General features: G+C 34.3%; 1 protein-coding gene across 1 annotated transcript in view; it reads right to left on the bottom strand.

Moving 5' to 3' along the window:
- Positions 1–9,580: 9,580 nt before the first annotated feature.
- dsd (attractin-like protein dsd) overlaps positions 9,581–16,083 on the bottom strand; it is a 44,043-nt gene continuing 37,540 nt past the window's right edge. The window contains exons 22-25 of the mRNA XM_088267086.1: positions 15,006–15,164; positions 13,683–13,809; positions 12,914–13,092; positions 9,581–12,139 (exon numbers count right to left, since the gene is read on the bottom strand). Coding sequence (XP_088123212.1) covers positions 11,959–12,139; positions 12,914–13,092; positions 13,683–13,809; positions 15,006–15,164 — 646 coding nt within the window. The 3' untranslated portion in view covers positions 9,581–11,958. The remainder of the gene's footprint in view (positions 12,140–12,913; positions 13,093–13,682; positions 13,810–15,005; positions 15,165–16,083) is intronic.

Genomic DNA, 16,083 nt, shown 5'->3' on the forward strand with positions numbered 1-16,083 from the left:
GAGATCCCTTGCGATCGCCGGCGAAGGCGGTACGTAGCACCGGCAGTCGCAACCTGCACGCAGCAGGCAACCGGGTCGTAAGTCCGGTATCGCTCCGTCGGGTCGTCGCGGCGGCTCCGTCGTCGTCCAGTCCGGGTGCAGTCAGCTCCAAAGTAAATCCGAGTCCAAGTCCAGGGGGTAGCGGCGGTCGAATGTTCCTGAGGGGCGATGAGTCCGGGCGGGCAGCGAAGTCGGGAAGAAGCGGGGCGGAGAGAAGAAAACGCAGCGGTAGTCGGTCGAAATCTGATTTATTAACTTGAATACACCCCTATATATACCCGCTCTGGGTGCCTCGCCGTAGCGCCGCCCGGCCGTGCCTGACCAATCGCGGAGGGGGGTATGTCCGCCAATCACGGCGTAGAGGGAGCGAGGGCATTCGCGTACCGTCTCCCTCTAGCACGTATAAGGACATCCCCACTCCGCTACTTCGGCGCAGTCGAGCGCGCACCGCAGAGCAGTATACACATTACAATATATTCAGTCTTATAGATATCTTAAAAATAGCTTAATCTAACCTAGAGCTATTTCTCTCCTCGGTATGGGCAAAGACCACCCCCGAAAGCGACACATTTCAGTCTTTATTGAGGGGGTAGTACATTGCTAACACATACCGAGGTCCCTAAGCTAATTAATTCTATTTCTAAATCTACGTTTTCTTTACGTCGGCTACAATAATAATAATTTGGTAAGTTCTATAATAACCTCCGTTCCGAGAATCAAGCACCGAAAACATTAAATATTCATGTCTTATACTAGGCCTACCTTCTCAATTAGATAAATAATATAAAACAAGATCAGTCATAATATTTATGTTACCGTGAGATTCCTATAGGATGATTGTGTCACCACTTCGGACAATGATACATACATTTTATTTCATATATATATGTGTATATATATATATATATATATATATATATATATTATATATATATATATATATATATATATATATATATATATATATATATATATATATATATATATATATATATATATGGTATATATATTCAGGCGCTTCACACGTTCAACTATTGAAGAAGACAACATTTGCAACAAGGAATAATAATAAAAATATTGAATGCATACAAAAACAACGCAACTGTCCCAAAAATATATTGTAACACTACACTATTTAGTAATCTTTTTTTATTCCTTTTTATCAAACATAGGCTATTATCTATCCACTAATACAAAAGATGAAACTACTTAGCAAATCCCGGTAATATACTAAACATTCTAAGCGTAATTAACACATGGTTTGCGGATGGTTTTTTCATCAACCCTGACCCTAACTATACTCAGACAGTCATGCCGCCAGATACTCAGTATACTAATCACAAGGTATACTTAGCAAACCCGCCTTCTACCAACAGTATGTAAAAGGCCGTTTTAAGCGTTTCCCGCAAACAATGTGTTAAGTTTAATTGTAATTTCTCAGCTTTAGTCACCTCGATAGCTCATGTTTATACTCACTTGTCTCAAAATGAGTATAAACATAACAGGGACGTGAATGCTACCCACAAAGAGAACATTGAATACATAGAAATTTCATATTTTAATATAGTTTTAGCTTTTTTTAAATTACTATTTTGTAGGCATCTCGTTAAGCAATTAACCGGTAAATGGGCACATTCCCACATAATGTTCTATAGGGAAGCGATCGATACTATTTGCTTTGGGACCAATAACGTTCAGTGTGAAAAAAATTATAAATTTGTATTTTATACAGATCTTGTTGCAAATGGAGTCAGTCTCTTTAGAAACGTTTAATCCACCTGAATACATTTTATGCATTGATTAAATATTATATGTATATATATATATATATATATATATATATATATATATATATATATATATATATATATATATATATATATATATATGTGTGTGTGTGTGTGTGTGTGTGTGTGTGTATTGGTGTCACTCTTACTTATAATTAATTTAGTTATATCATATTATATACAATAACTTGTAGTATTTTACTATGTAATATGCCAGATGAGAATGCAGATATACGAATTGCGATTACATAAACATTTTTACTATAAATATCATGGCATAAGTCAAATCACCAAAGAGAAAACTGATTACCTTCCAAAATTGGTAGGTTTACTGTCTATCAAGTATCTAGAAAAGTCTTCTTAGAAAATCTTAAATCTCCTATTTAAGTTGCTTTGAAATTTTGATACAACGTTGCATGAGAATATGCGTATTATTTTAACCCTTATCACTCGAGAGGCGCAGCTACAGCGCCACATAAAATATTAATTCCACTCGTTAGGCGCCCCAGCGGCACCACAAACAACACGGCTGTCCAAACTCATAACACAGTAAGGGACATTTTTTTTGTAGTAGGTTTTTTTGCATTTTTGGACTAAGTAGAATCTACTAATATAAGAGTTTCTGCTTAGTAAAAAGCTTCTTTACATCTCACCAATAGATGTCTCTAGTGAAGTTTTAGTGATTCATGAACAAGGTTTCTAAATTGGTTCATATATATAGAACTTCCAAGAATTTGAGTAGTGTGGTTGTCAATAATGGGTAGAATTGGTGAATGTTACACGTGTGTAAAGTGATCACTCAAACCAGCCTATGACGGTCGTAAGCCCCGTAAATGCCCAGACTTCCATATTCTTCTTCATCTTTGATGAGATGTCAAAAAATAATATTCTCATATCACATGATAAATTGACAATGTTGTTTAAAATTATTGTTTTTACTACAAAGGCGTTGTTTCTACCAAATAAGTTTATGCAGAAGTTTTATTTTATAAGAATTTGTGTATTTTTTTATTATAAGATTGTATTCATAAATGTAAGCGAGAAGAACACAAAGACGCAGTTCATTGACTTTTAAATCTTTATAATATTTTCCCCACCACATGAAACTCCTTTAAAATAGTATATAAAGGGTGGAGGACCAATATTTTCGTGCTCAGATAGAATATAATTTAAACTTGATACGTCGCGCTCTTTGTCTTTGAGTTTCAGTACTGAGTATTATGTGATCGGCTTGGTGACGCGTTTTCTTTGTGTTTATACTCAGTGCTGTTAAGAAGCGAAACATCGTGCTTCACTCAATTTATTGATGTCGCTTTGCTCTTGGCTAAATAAATAATTGATCTTCATTAGCCCATTTCCGTCTTTCTCATCATCAGTGTTCCAGTACCATTAGTCACAGCTACAGGCGTTACAAGACAGATTTCAAGATACTTGATAGAAAACTGGCCGACTTTAAATTCAGTCATATGTCAGGCTATATTCAATTACAAAAAATGCATTGGTTTTTAATTTGAAATTGATTTGTTTGTTGGTTAGTCACACTTATGATAACAGGATTTGAGTATTACATATTCTGTATTTACATACATATTTTTAAAATAAATTATTCAATAAATTTTATAATATTGTATATGTGATTTACTTTCCAGTCATTCATATCCAATTTTAAATTATCGTATTGCAAGTGGATTTGGCAGATTTTTAAAATATGCATATATCATGGACAAAACCTGAATTCAGTTAGAACCTGTTTTCTCTAATGAAAACCAGTTTTGAATTAATTAATTAATCAATTGAAGTATTTGAAGAAGTTTAACACAGAAAAACTAATTTAGCAGTAAAAAAAAAACAATATACATATTACAGTAAACCTCCCTATAACACTGAGATAGGTACCGCGTTATCGGAGGGGACATTATAGGGAAGTTAATGTTTTTAAATTGTATTTATATTTCAAATACTCATTTCAGTCATTTCCGCCAGTTGAAATGTAAAAATACAATGTAAAACATTAACCCCTTATGAAATTCCCTAAGATAAAGGCATTACCTATGTCTGCATTGTAGGGGAGTTTACTGTAATTTTTATACTAACCAACTGTTATAAAATTGTCAATCTAGATTAATTGTAATCAAAATCCTCTCAAAAACTAGTTTTCACTTGATGGGTTCTAACCGTTACATACATTTAATGTATTATTCTATATGCATATATTTATGCATGGTTATATTAATTTACAGATTGTTGCAAATAAAAAATGTTTTACTATGTGTAAAATATAGTAAACCCTCCCATTATGTTGAGATAGGTACCGCATTATTGGAAGAAAGATTTAAGTGTGTTAATTTTTTTTAAATTGTATTTATACATTTTAACTAGCTGTAATGACTGAAATTAGTCATTAATTTTTTTTTTTTTTAAATTAAAAACATTAACCTTCTATAAATTTCCCTCCAATAACGCGGTTCCTATCTCAACGTCATATGCAGGAGGGATTACTGTAATGCATAATTTCGACATTTAAAATATGTACATAATTTTGAATTTATAGGATGTCACAAAAAATATGGTAAAACTAAAAATTCTTAAATATTATTTGCAAAAATTTTAATTTAATTTTTCGTCAGGAAGGTACCAATGAAAAAAAAAACCTTTGATTGGTTATTTTTTTACAATCAATAATATATGTGCGTAATAAAATATGCAAGAATCATTAACGAGTGAGGATGGTTATCAATTTTAAATGACATTTGTGTAAAACAATAATTATTTTATTATTTTAACTTTCATCTACCATATTTTTTGTCACACAAATAAAGTCAAAAACCGAATACTGTATTTAAGCATTGTTAGGAACCGCAAAACGTTTTCTAGCCTTCTAGAAAAATAACGAGTTATAAAATGTTAATTATTAATTACATTCAATAGATAATTATTTGAATTTGTTCAGTTTTTAATAAATGCGGTGCGGACGTAAGCCTCCGCAATGCGTACAGAATAAATAAGCGGAATTCTAGGATAACTTAATAATAATATTTACAGATGTTTTATCCTAGTTTAACTATACAAATTACAAAGTGTACGAGGCATGTGTCAGTAAGTATTCATTCCTAAATTTAATACAAATCTTATCATTTATTTTCTTCGTTACTGCAAAAATAATCATCTCAATAAACTTCGAACCAAAAATTATGGACAGTATATTTATCACTGAAGAGGAATATTAGAACATGAAATCCAGGATTTGGACCTCACATACTAATATAAGAGTTTCTGCTTAATAAAGAGCTTCTTTACATATCACCAATGGGTGTCTCTAGTGAAGTTCTAGTGATTCAAGAACAAGGTTTCTAAATTGGTCCATATATATGGGACTTCCAAGAGTTTGAGTACTGTGGTTGTCAATGATGGGTGGAATTGGTGAATGTTGCACGTGTGTAAAGTGATCACTTGAACCAGCCTATGACGGTCATCAGACCCGTAAATGCACAGACTTCCATGTTCTTCTTCATCTTTGATGAGATGTCAAAAAATAATAGGAATATTAGATTCAACTCTTTCTCTCTATCTTTGAGCCTAACCCGAACCCAATGGTGCATAGGGCACTGCATTAAATGTATTGTGTTCATAAGTGAGAGAGGCGGAAAGTTGAAATTTTCATTTCAGGGCATCTCTATCAAAGCTTCAGTAGATAATTCTACCTACTACCGTTCTAGAGGTACCGGGTTCGATTCCCAGGGGGGGTAAAATAAATATAAGTGACTTTTTCACTATTATATTTATGCAATATTACCTGAGCCGAGGGCTGACCGCCTTTCCTTCATGTGTTAACGATCAAGATAACACTGTGTTTATATGACGCAGTGCCCTATGTACCTTTGGGGTGCGGATAAGGGTTTGAAGAACTTATGTTTATTATAAATTAATGATCTTCAAGAAAGTAAGAGTTATTAAAACATAATTCCGAGAAAATTTAAATGGCAAAATGTTAATAATATATTTCTTTTGCAGTAACGAAGCGATAGTTTGAATTGAATATCAGCCAATAGCCAATCAGTAGAATAATAATCAGCAATAAAACCAGACAATATGACATTATGAGACTGTTCTGATAAACATATTATAATAAATATTACAAAAATGAGTTACAACTTAAAAAATAGAGTATATTCAGACCAGATCCAAGACTTTTTTGTATTGCATATATCAAAAATTGTCAATTTTCACTTGTGCATGTTTTCGGAATGCCCAGAAAACGTGCTATATCCCAGCAAAAGCGGCATATTTTTGACTTAATATTTACCCGCTACAGGGCAGAAAGTGTTGTTTTTTCATTTTGTAGAAAAGGTATTGTTTAATTTTTTTTTTTTTTTAATACTAAATATTTTTCAAATGGAGAAAAAAACCTTCAGGTTTTACCTAAAAAGATCTGTCGCACCGTAAAAAGTTCAATAAGTGGCTTGATATTTATTTTTAAAACATTTCATTATATTTTTAAACTTTAAAAACGATTTCCTGAAGAATCGAGTTTTTTGATTTATGACATTGTTGAAAGGAGTGAGCGATATGTATGACGGATAAATTTAAAATAATGTGTACTCACTGGGATTTCCTATGCTGAGAACCAATTTTGAAAACACTTTTAATTAATAATATGTAGATATTTTGCGGTAAAGTGAAACGCATTCGTGGATGAAGTGGCCAATGACACAATTTATTTTATTTTTATCCACCTCCATTATTTATTTTTTTATTTTTTAAAAGGTATTTTTTATATAGTTTAGTTATTTATTATTGACTTTATGGGGGATGAAAGAATGTGACTTTTTTGCTTTTAACAGACGATTGTGCATACGAAACAAAGCCTTTGAATAGAGAAAATCACAAAATGAATTGGAAATCAACTTTTCAGCACTCAAATGCATAAAATTCTCAAAACGGTCCAAAAAATGCTTATAAAAAGCAATCAATATTTAAAAATGCCTACATTTTTTTTTAAGTAAAAAAACCCTTAAAAAATTGTACATTATATTTTATTTTATCAAGATTTTCTTTACTGATATCTCAACATGGATGTCTATTGAGGTTGGAACATGGAAGCCATTTACACGGCTTACTATCTGCCATTCGATGGTTTAATTGATCACTGTGTGACATTCGCCATTCTACCCATGATTGACAACCATATTAATCAAATTTCTGAAAGTTATACATATCCTTCAATTGGAGAGATCAACTGCATTTTTCGAGTAAAACTTCATCTGTGACATCTATTGTTGAATTTAGTAAAAAAAAATGTTGGCAGAAAAAACCGTAATGAATTATTTAAAATTGTAGGAGGCGCCAGGGTTTTCACAATATTTTGACAATTTCAACAAAAATTTACAATATTTTGACAAAAGTGTAGCAAATCCAGCATTTGTGACACACTCAAAATACTGTATTTTGTTATATTTTTCTGCGAGCCTATATGCACTTTTTTCGTATTTATTGTCCATAACTAGAGTATAAAATTCTAACACGTATGGGGTTTGGCTTAGTATCCATAAATCGAGCTTGAATATACTCCATGGGAAAGTGTTAACTAGCGTAGATCTATAAAGAATGAACTGATGGGCTATATACAGATGAGCATGACGCGAGTATTTCACAAAGTAACTTAATATGACCTATCCGAGGTGTTGGCATCAACGCGACTTTGGAATGTGACAAAATCGTCAAGAATGCCGAGATTACGCGTTTGAAATGATAAAAAAAATTACTACGAGCTCTTAAAAATCAATTAATATGATGAACATCTAATAAATGTATTCCGCCAATTTACATTATGCAATGCTGAGTACTAAAAACGTGAGCAAACTAATCAGACTAACGATAAAAATGTGAATCGCGTTAAAATCTACGCAAAGCAGATTTTAATGACATTTCAAATAAATACAATACTGATATCAAATACAAAAAATCATCCATGGGCAGATGGGGTATTAATTACATATCATTAGACCAAACTATTTCAAATATATCACAAAACATCGAGAGGACTTCCAGGTAAAAGGTTTAAAATAACGCATATCGATTTTTTTTACAAAAATAATATTCCACTTTGAAATGTCTGAAATTTTTAATATAGACAGTGTAAAATTAATAATTAAACACTACTTATCATTCATCGTTCACTTTGTGTAATACCACTTTAAAAAATTGTGTCATATTATCATACCACAAAGTTTACAATGCTTTTAATATATAAAATAGTGTAAAATTAGTTTTGAAATTTTAAATTACAGACATTCTTTTAAATTTAAGAATTATCAAAAGTTAATTTTTAATTAATGTTGGAGTTAGCCTTTTATTACTTACATGACTCAATACTTTAAATTAAAATATCATTTTTAAGATATATTCGATTGGAACATTTGTAAATTGTGTTTTAATCATTGTATTCCTCATGATATTTGTCATAACATACTTTTAAATTAGCTGTACATATTTTTTTACATAACCATTTCACCTGACATCTCCTGTAATATTTTTACTTAAAAAAATTATAATAAACAATATAAATTTAAAATTCTACCCACTAAATCAGACCTCATCATAAGATGCATCATTTCAGAGTGCATAAATGCATAATCTATACATAATAACCGGGACTTCGATTCCATACGGAAGTCATAATTTAAACTACACTTTTAAAAACTCAAATTCATAATTTTTATACTAAAAATTTATAACTTTAACATCCTGAAAATATATATCGTGATTAGAAATAAAAATCCAAAAGGAATGTTTAAGTTATCTCCCTTCTTCTTCTAACCCTTATCCGCGCCCAATGGTGCATAGGGCACTGCATAATATTGGCGCAGTATTATCTTGATCGTTACTTACATGAAGGCAAGGTGATCACTCCTGCGCTTCAGGGACCAGTCCAGGGTAGTGTTAAATAAATATCAAAGTGTGAAATCACTAATAATTATTTTCACCCGCCTCTGGGAAACAAACCCGGGACCTCCAGCATGGCAGCTAAACACGCTAACCATTACACATGGATGCAGACAAAATGTACCATGTAGTTAAATGTCAACTTCCGAATGGAAGCGAGGCCCGGAATTAAAATACTAGTTTTCGTAACAGTTATAAAACGTCGGCGAAATTTCGGAAAACAGAATCCATCCATAATTACAATGCGAGAATCAAAAAGATAGAAATTAAATAATACATACACTACACATAAAACATTAATGATAACATAATCAGTTGAATAAAATAGGTGATTAAAATTACATATTTTAAAATCTCTTCAGTTTTTCTCTCACAAAACACGGCATTATTTCACAATAGTTTGTCTTTTTTTTCTAAATACAAAATTTCTTCATAAGAGCATTACAAACTTTTGACACTTGATTCCATCATTTTCAGGGAAGAAACAATTAGATGGAATAATGGGTCTTTTAACCCTTCACACCCAATGACGCATAGGGCACTGCATCGTATATGAGCAGCAATATCTTGATGGATAAATACATGAAGGAATGGTGATCAGCCCTGCGCTTTGGATACCAATCCAGGGAAATATTAGAGTGAAAAATGACTTACGAAAATACAAATCGATAGCCATTCAATCACATTTAACATACAATATCCATGACAAGTGAATAAATACTATTTTTTCTGGCGTTAAAGTGAAAGAATTATAATTTTAAGAGGAAAAAATTCTTAGTTGATAAACCTATCTTGAAGATTAAAAAATTTAGTTCACATAAGATTTTTTTTTTTAAATACCTTTTGTTTATTTATTTGGTTAAAATTTTCAAAATATAAAAAATAACAAACACTAATTCATTAAAAAAAAACAATATTCTCTTTTCCAAATAAACACAGTGCTAAAATAAATATAATCCAACATATTGACATTTTAATGGCTGATTTTGTAATGACAAGTCAATGAAAATTTAATCTTTTTATTTAAATTCTACTTGGTAAATACCACAATAGATTAATATCACAAATATAAGATAAATTCCATAATACATTTTAAGAAATTTATATTTACCGTGTAAAATTTAAATAAAAATGTATAGATATTACCACAAAGTGATTGCCGAAACAATGGATGGAGAATATAAACATTGTAAAAAAAATCCATTCGTGATATCTATCAATCATTATAAATCAGATTTCGATAAAAAAAAAATGTGACATGTTTTGGTATTCATTTCTTGTAGAGGCGGGCCCAATTCCACTTTTAATATTAACAACAGACAAGTTTCTAACAGCCTTTTATAAAGGGATAAGGAAAATTACCAATCCAACTAAGGATATTTGCAAGTCAAGCTTTTAAGTATTTAGTGATAGTAGAATCAGTATGGCTGAGGAACAACCGTACATACTCTTTTATATATATCGGTGTTTAAAGTATATTGATTTTAGTAATATGACGCTTGTCTCCCGAAATCAAATACATCTCTCCACAAAAAAGATTATATATATGCAATGAACTACCATTGTGCACACAAGAATTTGAGACATCTATGATCACATCTTTAAGATGTTTTTAGATACCATAGTAGTTTAAAACCGTGCGTAAAAGCACACATATGTTCCACGTAACTAAACAGCATTTTAAAACCTGTACATTTTTTTATAGCAATTACCATCTCTATATAGTTGTTGTCTTTAAAAAAATATTGTGTTTCAGAATATCACCTGAAAAACGAACCGGTATTGACAAATTGATAGAATAAGGAACACCAAAATAAGAGAAATATGTGAGATTAAAGATGTTGTTATGTGGGGAAGGCAACGAAGAAGACAATGGTATACGCATGTGAGGAGAATGGATACATCCAGACACTCCAAACACAAGGTAGACTACACCCAGGCAGACAACCAAAGAGATGAATTGACACCGCAGGGGGCTAATCCCTCTTAAAAACAGGTCATAATGCTTACACCAATAATAAGAAAAAGAAAATTACACAAAGCAAACGATGAATGATAAGGAGAGTGTTTTATAGCCTATAGCTACTTATGAGTGAATTTACTCTTCATGTTTAAAGATTCTATAATTTCATGTAATTCATGAGTGAAAATTCTACGCAAAAATGCTAGTGCATAAACGTGACAATAATTTATATTAAAAAAATACATATGCTCAAAGATAAATAACTGTGTTTTTATGTTAGTAGACAAAATTTTTTAAGATGTATTTAATTTCAGAAAACGAATGTCATTTTCTTTTTTTAAAAGGAAGGTTCCAGCATTCTAGCCTCAGTCTTAGCAATTATAATATTATTTATTATATCGGACATTGGATTATTCACCCCGCGGAAGAGATGTCTATCATAAAGGTGTCTCAACTTGATACAAAACATGTAATATCATTCTCCCTTTTTTTGAAGCCCTGGGATCCTTGGGATGCTCAGACTTCCATCATCTTTTATAAAAAAAGGGAAGAATGATACATGTTTCATATCAAGCCGAGACACCTTTAAAACTTCTATTAAAAGTGTCATCTTCTCTGTCTTAGCCCTCATTACTGAGGGTTGTGACCCTTCTCAAAGCAATTAATCTTCTCCAGTTATCCCTTGACTGCGCTGCACGTAGCGCTCCAAACACTGAGGTGCCTGTTGCTGTCTTAACTTGATCAGTCCATCGTATGAAGGATCATCGTTCTCTCTTCCCCTCCAAGCTACCGAACACAACCAGTCGTTCCAGGTTATTCTCATGGCCACACCCAACGTATCAAAAGAACTAAAGAATCTGTCGTGTACGGACACTGGCCAGAGTCAAGCCATTCAAGTATAACTCCTGTTCAATGGACTCGTTGGTGTGTCTAGCTGCCCATGGTATTCGGAGCATGCGCCTTAGAAAAAAAGATAGTTGAATCCTTATTGCTCATTGCCATGCGCAACGTGTCCAAAGAACTGACATTGGCCAGAGTCAAGTAAAAATTGTGTTAAAAGTTCAAATGCTAAATGTGTTAGTCTAAAGATTGTTGAATCCTCATTGCCCCGCGCAACGTGTCCAAAAACCTGGAGAATCCGTCGTGTAGGCATTGGCCAGAGTCGAGTGAAAAGTGTGTTAAAAGTCCAAGTCTCGCGTTCCGCACTCAGAGCCTGGTCGGCTAGCATCAGATGCAGGTGTCGGGGTGCTGCGAGCGGCCCTTGCCCCGCTTGAGGCGCGCCTCCGTGTGGTGCGCGGCCCCCGGCGTGGCGGGGCGCGGGGGGCTGCCCAGGGTGACCAGCGCCGAGGCCACCGCGAGCCCCGCCGGCTGCCCCGCCGGAGTGTAGCGCCCTCCGCCCGTAGGTAATCTGCAAAGGTAAACAGCGTGAGATCGCACTCTCCACTCTCAATGATATACAGTAAGTCCTCTACTTACGCGATTTCAAATTACGTGAATTATCAAGTAACAGCTCTTTCATAGATTCCCAGAAACTCTTAAGCCGATTGTGCACTACACGGAATTTTATCGTCCGGCAATCCGGTTTTGAAAAATGAAAGCGACTACGACAGTTTAGCGTGATTGAATTTACGCGCAACGTGTTCATGCACCGATCAAGAGCACCGAATTGAATAAAGACGGACAAAAACACAAGCCAATTATTCGTTTTTTTTGTATTAACTAGACTGCCGGACAGTAAACTCCGTGTAGTGCACAGGCACCCTTTGAAAAGTGTTCTTTCTTGGGAAGACTAAAGTTATAGACCATGATCTGAGAGGTATATAAATATAGGGTCAATTATTGTGAACTTAACACACTTCGGGCAGGAAAGATATTTCTACCCGTTAATGATGCTTAAAGGCAGGAAGGATATTTTTACCTCCTGTGCTGGCCTCATTTCAAAGGTAGAAAAGAAGGAATTATCCAAGTAGTAGTAGGACGAGTAGGGACAGAAAGGTTACCCGACAAAAAGGGATGGACGGTAAGGTTACCCGACAAATAGGGATGGACAGTAAGGTTACCTGACGAGTAGAGATAGACAGTAAGGTTACCCGACAAATAGGGATGGACAGTAAGGTTACCCGACAAATAGGGATGGACAGTAAGGTTACCCGACGAATAGGGATGGATAGTAAGGGGTTACCTGACAAGCAGGGACAGCACGGCCGCCTTGCTGCCGCTGCAGGGCTCCAGGGCGATGGGGCTGGGCGAGTCCCGCTTGCTGCGCGCGGCGGGGGCGGGGGAGGGCGCGGGGGGGTCACCTGGGGAGCCCCCCTCCCCCGCCCCCGCCCCTCTCTCGCGCACCTCGATCTCCACCATCACCTGCAGCAGGATATATGGGGGAGATTAAAACTACTTACCAAACTAAAAATGAAGATATACAAAACGTGCATTTCGTGATAGTTCATAAGGAACTCTCACAAGAGGTGGTATCATACATGATAAAACTAAAGAAGGAGATTGGTACCATAATCCAAGCTAGGACACAAAATGCCGAACCCTCTTCTAGTGGAATGGAAGTTTACTTATTATTTTTTGACATCTCATCAAAGATGAAGAAGAATATGGAAGTCTGCCCCTTTACGGGGCTGACGACCGTCATAGGCTGGTTTAAGTGATCACAAGTATTTGGACACACTCAAAATGTTGAAGTTTACTTATGCTTTCAAATATCTAATATGTAAAAAAAAATGTCATACATGTAAATTTAAATTGGCAAATTTGTGAAAACGTAACACTTTGAGCGTGTTCATTTTGGACACACTACAAACACATTTGTCTTTAAAACACATAAAACCAGCTATGAATTCTCATCACTATTCAACACAAATCCCGTCAAAGCATGACTGCAACATTTGTATGGAACAAAAAGAGCGATGAGTAAGTTCACACAGAGTAGTAATTGAAGATACCTGTGAGAAGGGCCTGGAAGCCATTTGCTCCATCTCCACGAACAGGCGCTGCCTCCTGCGGTACATGTCGTACTTCTGTTTTATCTTCCACAGGATCGCGGCAACAAGCAACAGTAACAGGAAGCACCTAGAAATATAACCAACATCTATGTAGAATCGTGATGAACCCAGGGCTGATCCCGGTGGTAGCCTTCAATCAATCAAAACTAATCACATTCGTTCGACTAACTAATGACATTCACTCAACCTTATTTCAATTTTAAATTCTTTTGCATTTTAAAATATATTATAATTACAAGTACAAAAAATATATATAATAATACAAAAAATATATCCCACAAAGGCATGGCCTGTGTGTGGGTATACATTTTATTTTAGGTTATAATAAAAGGGCACTTTTTTTTAAATTACCTAACAACCAAGCGACTCAGAAACCTAACTACGGCTTATGCAACAATGCTTATCATGACCCTACTCAGGCTTCAACTTTTTAAGTTTCATAGCCTATGCCTACTCGTGAGTGGATTTATTCTTTATATTTAAAGTTACTATAATTTCATGTAATTCATGAGTGTAAATTCTAGGCAAAAACACTCGCGTAATAAAAGGGTACTGGCAAGAATACAATAGATATTAGAAATTGAAAAGAAAGTGCTAATATAAACTGCAAATATTTTATTTTAGCAGAAAATAAAAATCAAAAATATGAAAATGAAAAAAGTTAGCAAATATGTACTATATGGGCGTTTGTCCACTACACGGAATTTTACCATCCGGCACGTCAGTTGGCGTTTCAAAATGACGATTAGCTTGGATCGGTTTGTGCTTTTGTCCATCTTTTTACGGATCGGAGCTCTTGATCGGTGCGTGAACACGTTGCGCGTGAATTCGATCACGCTAAACTGTCGTAGTCGCTTTCATTTTTCAAAACCGGACTGCCGGACGGTCAAATTCCGTGTAGTGCACAAACGCCCTAAGACTGAACAACGGATAATTGAAAAGATAAGATTTTTAAAGTTGGTATGGATATGTAGAGCGAATGGATAACGAGAGAATGACAGACGAGAGTAGTGGACAAGCACCATATGAGTTGTACGTCATACTTACTAACCATATTCGCCTCAGAAATTTGTTAAAAACACATTTCTTATAAAGACACTTCCCAAATATACTAAATCATCTACCTACTCCAAAATTTCCCCATTGACTACCATTTTACATCCAGATCTACACTCATCTTTTTCAAAAACCGTGACTTTGGATTTGTCAACTAATCGATTGATACAAAAACATTGCGAGTCAAAAAAGTGGCGCAATACTCACGATGAGAATGTAATGAAGAACTGTTGCAAGTTGAGTTTGGGATACTGCGAGAACGAGATCTGTATCCAAAGCGGCGGTTGAAAGTCGTACACGTACACATAGAATGTAGTGAGTGTCACATTGTCTTCAACTCCGAAATTGTGATCGGCTTTTGCAAATCTGGAAAACAAACCAATCAAAATATTACTCCAATCCACCAAACACTGATAACGAGTTGGTGTTCTGGAGATCAACTATACGCTAAAAAAATTCTTGTTCATTCGTAAAAATGGATGGGAATAGTATGTGAGAATAAATATCATTATACTAGCTATGAAACAAGCATCAACCCTCTCAGACATTTATAATTTTTTTATGTAAAAAAAAAATCTCAAGGATTGAATTTATGTAGGGAATTAGACACAGAATCAAGGAATTTCAGAAGGCCCTCAGATGATGAGGCTTATTTGTATTTGAGGAAGGATAATTTGGGATTAAACATTCTGTTCATGAAAACGTTAACACATCAGAATTTATTGGAAACTCTTCAATAACTGATAAAATTTTATCTATGATCGATAATCCTGAAATTATCCGGAACATTGGTCTGTATGTTCCCGATAGTCGGCATAGATTGTTTCACATTCCTATACACAGGACCAGCCTGCCGATGGTTATGCCTGTAGGAAGAGCTACCGGTATGTTAACAATATCTCATTGGATATTGATCTGTTCCATGTGTCTGAAGGAGTTTTCCGAAGCGGGATTCTTCTAAACCTTTAGCAATAGTATTCTTGCTTATTTTTTTATTTTTGTTAATGTATACGATTTAAATTTAAGTTTGTAATGTGTATGTAAACTATAAAGAAATAAATTGAATTTAATTTAATTGAATCTATTTATTTTTATTGTTATTTTTATTATTATAGTTAGACTTGTTTTATTTTACTTTTACATTGGTTATTTGTTTCTTCTTTTGAACTGTACAAGTTTTAAATTATGTAAACTCTTTCAACACATTGTTTGCGGGAAACGCTTGAAAGCGTCTTTTACTTACTGTTGGTAGAGAGCGGGAGACGCTTATAAGTGCTCTATTTGC

Source organism: Brachycentrus maculatus, unplaced genomic scaffold (assembly GCF_059751285.1).
Source record: "Brachycentrus maculatus isolate JH-2025_06_01 unplaced genomic scaffold, ASM5975128v1 h1tg000281l, whole genome shotgun sequence".
NCBI classification, from domain to species: Eukaryota; Metazoa; Arthropoda; class Insecta; order Trichoptera; family Brachycentridae; genus Brachycentrus; species Brachycentrus maculatus.